At 49.9% G+C, this 6,198-nt stretch overlaps 1 protein-coding gene across 1 annotated transcript; it reads right to left on the bottom strand.

Moving 5' to 3' along the window:
- Nucleotides 1-2,661: 2,661 nt before the first annotated feature.
- On the bottom strand, nucleotides 2,662-3,833 carry LOC136539409 (uncharacterized protein At1g08160-like). The gene has a single exon (XM_066531365.1). It carries the CDS (start codon nucleotides 3,599-3,601, stop codon nucleotides 2,966-2,968), a length of 636 nt encoding a protein of 211 aa, XP_066387462.1. The 5' UTR covers nucleotides 3,602-3,833; the 3' UTR covers nucleotides 2,662-2,965.
- Between the last annotated feature and the right edge of the window lie 2,365 nt (nucleotides 3,834-6,198).

Below are 6,198 nucleotides of genomic sequence, written 5' to 3'. Positions count from 1 at the left end.
TCTGGTTGATCATTGAGCTGTATGTCTTGCAGCGTATCCCACAGTGCCAGGTACTCATGGATAGCTTGCATTGATACTTCTCCAGAGATCGACTGCACCCAGGACCTGTTGAGCAGACCCTGTTGCACGGTCTGTCTTCTGCGCGTTCTCGGAGGCACGAACTGACATAAGCATGGAGCAATGTCTGGGACGGATTCACCGTGTATCCTCTTATCTTCCCAGAACAGTGCCGACGCCCATCACCAATCAGCGTGTAAGTGGAGGCCTTGAAGAGCGCCAGGACTTCAGGCGATGTCTTGATCGGCAGCTGACTCCACGCCCTATCCTGATCAGTCTTCTGGAGCCACAGCCACCGTGCCTGCAATGCAAAACCGGCGAGCTTTAAGTCGCTGACCCCTAGCCCCCCAACTCCGTCGGCCTACAGACGGTCGGCCAAGCCACCATGCATTTTCCTTGGACTGAGGCATCTGTTCCCGTCCAGAAAAATCTCTTGCATATGGTGTCAATCTCCTTTGTCGCCCATGGCGGCAGATTCTCCGCTATCATCGCGTAGATCGGTACCGCACGCAGCACCGATTTAATCCACATGAGTCTTCCGCTTCTAGCCATCAAGTTGCCGTGACATGGTGGCATCTTCCTCGCCACGCCCTCGACGACCGATTGAAAGTGGGACTTAGGTATTTGCTTTGTGCTCAGTGGGAGGCCGAGATACCTGATGGGAAACTGCTGCACTTGACAGTCTAGAATGGACACAATTTCCTCTAGTGAATCTTCCCCACCATAGATCGGCGAGATGGAGCACTTTGCCAAGTTAGTTTCCAGGCCTGAGGCTTCGCCGAAGATGTGCTTAACAGCCCTTGCCTCCTGGACGTGTGGACGGATGAATAGAATGACATCATCGGCGTATAGGCTGCACTGAAACTTGATTTCAGGCGGCTTCATCTTCCTCATTACCCCATCAGCGTCCGCTTTTTGGAACAGCCGTCGTAGCACGTCCATAGCTATGATGAAGAGCATTGGGGACAAAGAGTCACCCTGGCGTACACCTCTGAGATGCTTGATTGGTGACCCTTTTTGACCATTAAGGATAATTCTAGAGGTTGCAGTACTCAGCAGCGTTTCCATCCACTCCCGATGGAGTTTTTTTACTGATGCACGACGGCTGTCGGGGCTATGATGTTACAGCAAGCACACAACAAGGGAGAGATGGTGGTGAGGCCTGTTTCGGCTTTCAACTCCCGAGCGGGCCAGATACGGCCTACTCATAGGCGTCCAATGTTGGTTGGCCCATTTCGAGAGCATAGGAGTGCTGCGTGCGCCAGAACGCTAGTGCTGACACACGCCATAGCAACAAGGAGGTAGCCAGCTAGTTTTGTTAAATCCCGCTCCCCTAGTGCTGCGTGCGCCAGAACGCATTGCCTACCGTCTACTCCGTCCGCCCCTAAACGTTCGTTGTTTTCGTTTTCCAAGAAATAGTTTTGACTAAATATATATTAAAAATCATTAATATTTATAATACATAATTAATATTATTGGATATATATTTAAATTTAGTTTTTAATAAATTTATTTAGAGATAGAAATATTACACCTACTTTCTTTAAATTAAATTAAAATTATTGATACGTAAATTGTGACCGGGCGCCATCGTGCTTGTGGATCACGCACGCCAGGACAGGCAGACAGACAAGATCAGAGACTGGTACCTACAGGTCCAACTCCATCTCTTTCGCTAGCTACAAGCAGCTTGGTCCCTGGCCATCTTGTCGCACTGCATATGCCAAGTGCATCATGCGCGTTTGTGACCAGTACACTACTGCTATAGAGAGGTATTCAGAGGAGGAGCCGAGATATTAAATTTCAGCGATCATGTCTTAAGAAGAAAGTTGCCGCACTGAACACGTACGTCAAATAAGTATACTAGCAGCAGCATCGCCTAAATTTGCAATAGGTTATTGTTTATTAGTGTAGTGTACGAAGTTAGATGTGTAATAAGGCTCTGTTTGGCCGGTTTCAATTCCCAACTCCACACATTAGGCCCAAGAGTTTATAGGCCAAAATGAAGTGTTTCAACATATATAATGGAAGTGAAATATGGCTCACCTAAGCGCCATCGGTGCACTCTAAGCTCCAGTTCAGCTCCAAAAATTCTAGAAGCTGAAGATACCTTTAGGTTGAGGATATTCCAGCAATGTGCAATGCTGTGGATCTGTAGCAAGACGGCCGCATGCCGGGTATTCTTCTGGATGAAGAGAGGCAACTAGTTTTTGCTAAATTGCCACCACGGGCCACGGCACTATAGTTAGTTGCAAGTGGTGATGGACTGCTCTCTTTTCCTCCTCCTTTACCACAGAAAACTCCAAAGTGGCAAAGCAATAAAGTTGATTGAAGGGGGTCCATTGAAAGCCGCACTTGAAGGAACAACATAGCTGCAATCAAGGGCATGGACAATGGCTACACCACCAAAAGTGTCGAAAGCCATCAGTTTAACAATGTAATTTGACATGGAGGAGTGCCAATGCAAGTTTAACAATGTAATTTGACATGAACATATATGTATATAAACGAAAAAAAAGTGTGAATTGTTTGGGATAAGATACTGAACAAGAGGTGCTACTAGCAACTCTGATCTCCCAAATGGGGATGGCACTCACAGAGGCAGCAAGCATGATTGATGATAGTATATATCAAACACGCCAAAAAGCTCACACACTAGCCAATTTTGAAACGAGAGAAGGAGGCATGCAGAGCTAGGTTGATTTACAAAGACACGTCATATATAGGTAGGCGTATACCAAGTAAAACATCTATGCCTAACAAACCATGCACATTGACCCAGGCCAGGCTAGCAGAGTAGATTTTTGCAGCACACCACACTCAGGCACTCAGGTAGTGATCCCATCGATCCGAGTGGCACGCGGGCCATGCATGCGTATGCATGTTGTATTGCCTACTGCCTCGGCCCTCAAGAGATGGCGACGTCGCACGGCACGCTCTCGAACGACCTTGCAGACGACGGCGCGAGGCCGATGACGACGGGCGAGCAGAACGCCTGCAGGTCGTAGCGCCTGCTCCTGACGCCGGCGACCTTGAACTGGACGCGCGCGCGCATCCGGACGTCGACGCCCACCTGCCCCGCCGCGAGGTCGTGCCGCAGCTCCCGCGCGGTCTGCTCCCCGACGGGCACCGACCGCGCCACGGCGCGCACCTCCAGCCGCGTCTCGTTGCGGTGCGGCTGCCGGAACGGCGCCGGCGCGTCCTCGACCGCCAGCTGCGCCGCCTCGCCGTACAGCACGCGGAACTCCACCCACTCGTACAGGATCGACACGCGCCGGTTCGGGTTGTCGGCGGCGAGCGTGAGGTAGAACGTCGCGTTGGCCGTGGCGTCGGGCGGCGGCGTCACGTTGAAGTGGCGCACCACGGCGCCGGTGACGGTGTAGTCGATGGGCTTCGGCCGGACCACGAGCCAGAAAATGAGCGCGGCCAGCCCCGCGAGGAGGATGGTGACCACCAGCGCGGCCACGAGGCAGCGGAGCACGGCCACCCGCCGCGCGCGCCCGCTGTACGTGATGTCCCTCCGCATCGCCGCCGCCGCCGGCATTGTTACTGTAGGAAGCTGCTGTACGTGGCGACGTTGCAGTTGTTGCGGTTGCGCGGCGCATGGACGGGTCGTGCCTGCTGCCGCGGCTTTGTATAGAGGAGATCGTCGTCGTTCAGAGGACGAGGTGTGTACTCCATGTGCCGCAGGCTTTCTTGGCGGGCAACGAATCAAAGAGATGGCCACAGCTAGATGTCTGTGGTGTGTTGCATTGAAAGCCGTGATCCGATGCTCTTCTTTTTGCTTTCGGTTTGTGCTTTGAGTGACTGTTGACGATGGCGAGATTCGAATTTGAGTTCTCCCTGCGCACTGAAGGACTTTCGTTGAGTCGTTGAGACATACCGTGGAATGCTTACAGCGTGCTAGGCTCCCGCGTAGGAATCTACTAGCGAGTACTTTCTCGAGTCAACAAAGCAGCTTGATGTTCAAACAAGGAGCAAAAACGTTTGGATCATATCCAAGCGCAACAAAACTAAGAATCTCAGTTTTATTAGTCCTTCTTGAACTATTTTTCGAGAGTTTGTCTACCGGACAACCATGTATTTTATACAATTCCAACACATGAATTTTTTTTTTTACCATAAGATTAAGATTCAACAGCCTTCACCTTCTTCTACCTCTAGCCTTCTTCTAATTACAATCATAAAATCACAGATCCACAGATCATAGATCACATATCACAGAAAATAATTTTTTTTCTATGAAAGGACAAATTACAGCCTCCACCATTCGTCGTGGGTCGTCACGTCGTGTTCCCCTGGCCGGGCGCGATTCTCCATGTGGACTGCTGGTGCTGCGCACTGCTCGACACAGTGAGCCAGGGCGCGATTCTCCATGCGGACTGCTGGTGCTGCGCACTACTCGACAGTGAGCCAGTCGAGGCGCAGAAAGCAGAGCTGGTGTTGCGCCGCCGCGTGTTCTGTGCTAAAAAATTTATGTATTTTTGTACATTAAAACACGCGTGTGTTGTATAGCATTCCTGTTTTTTGAACGCAATCCTTCTTGAACTTTGAATGAAAGTTTCCTTAGGAACACACTTCTCCTATAGTCCTATATCACAAATGCCTAAATTAGAGTCCGTCTAGCCAGCACCCGAGTATTTCGTCGGTTGTGAGCACTCGATCACGCTACCTTCACTGTTCTTCTTCCTCTTCGCCCCCGTCGCTGCGCACCGCCCTGCTGCAGCCGTGCTAGGGTTTCATCGGAGCACAGCTGCAGCGACCTCCTCCCCCCTTCCCCCTCCTTCCACGGAGAGCTCTGGCCATGGACGCCCCCGCCCCCGCCCTGACCTGGCCCGGTCGCCTCCGCCGCCGCCAAGGCCCCTAAATCATCCTGCCGCCATCCCCACGGCCTGGCCAATCTTTCTTCCCAAAGCCTCCTTCTAAGCCCACCGGTGTTGGAGAAGAAGAGGGGAAGAGGCCGGAGAGGGAGATCACCGGAACCCTAGCGCCGGACCATCTTCTTCGTCTCTGACGTGGGCGCGGGTGTGGGAGGGAGAAGGAGACGCGCTGTAGAAATCGAGTGTTCCAGCACTCGTTGTTGGATATCCTTATTTTTGCCTTTAGTCCTGGTATTTTTGTGTTCGGGACTAAAGGGACTATTAGTCCTGGTTGTATCCTCAAACAAGGATACAAAGTTTCTGTCCCAAGCGTGTGGCGACGGTAGGCAACAATTAGTCCCGGTTATAGCCCAGAGCCAGGACTAAAGGTTATCCTTTAGTCCCGGTTGGACCCTCGAACCGGGAATAAATCTTTACTCCCAGCTTGAGGCTCTAGCCGGGACTAAAGTAGTCCTGGCTCTGGGCTATAACTGGGATAAAATCTTTCTTGATAAAATAATATAGTCGCGCTGGACAAAAAAATGGGGCAGCCAGGCATTAAACCCACGACCTCATAGCCAAGGTCCAAACCGCAGCGCACTAGCTAGCCATCTGAACTAAGTCACTTTCTCGACAAGAAAGCACCCAAACATTTATTTAATAAGAGAAAATACCCTTTAATTGATTATATTCTTTTGTTAACTATACTTTGAATTTTCTGGTCCATGTGCTTTCTAGTGCCTGATTGATCTCATAATTTTTATCAGGGTTTCAAATGCCCAGTGTGAAGCCACCACCAAGTTCGAGATTTTTCTGAATTGGTTTGGTAAAATTTTCACTTTAATTGAATTTCCACACGACTTCACCGATTAATTATACGTTGAACTGAGTCCACCCCCCGAAAAGATTCGGAATGATGCCAAACTTTGCCAAATGGTCTCTTGTGCCCTAGAAGACAAATATTTATGGAGGTTGATGCAAAATTATATTGTTTTGAATATGTAATTCACCGTATTTCGTCTCACGCGGCACAAAGAAAAATGTAATAATAAAAGTAATTATCAGAAAAATCTAAGATCTTGTGTGGGGCCATATTTTGGGTGTAAATGACTGGCAAAAAAATTTCAAGCCATTTCGACATAGGCGGAGTCGACGTGCTTCACAGAGGTATATAGAACCTTTCGTCGAACCCTATCTATACACCTAGGTTCTCTGGGACTCTGAAGTCCATTTGCTTTCCAGTGCCGGATTGGTCTCAAATTTTTTTCTCAAGACTACAAAT

Source organism: Miscanthus floridulus, chromosome 2 (assembly GCF_019320115.1).
Source record: "Miscanthus floridulus cultivar M001 chromosome 2, ASM1932011v1, whole genome shotgun sequence".
Classification (NCBI taxonomy): domain Eukaryota; kingdom Viridiplantae; phylum Streptophyta; class Magnoliopsida; order Poales; family Poaceae; genus Miscanthus; species Miscanthus floridulus.
Note: the sequence above shows the minus strand (reverse complement) of the source record. Positions and strands in the feature narration are given on the sequence as shown.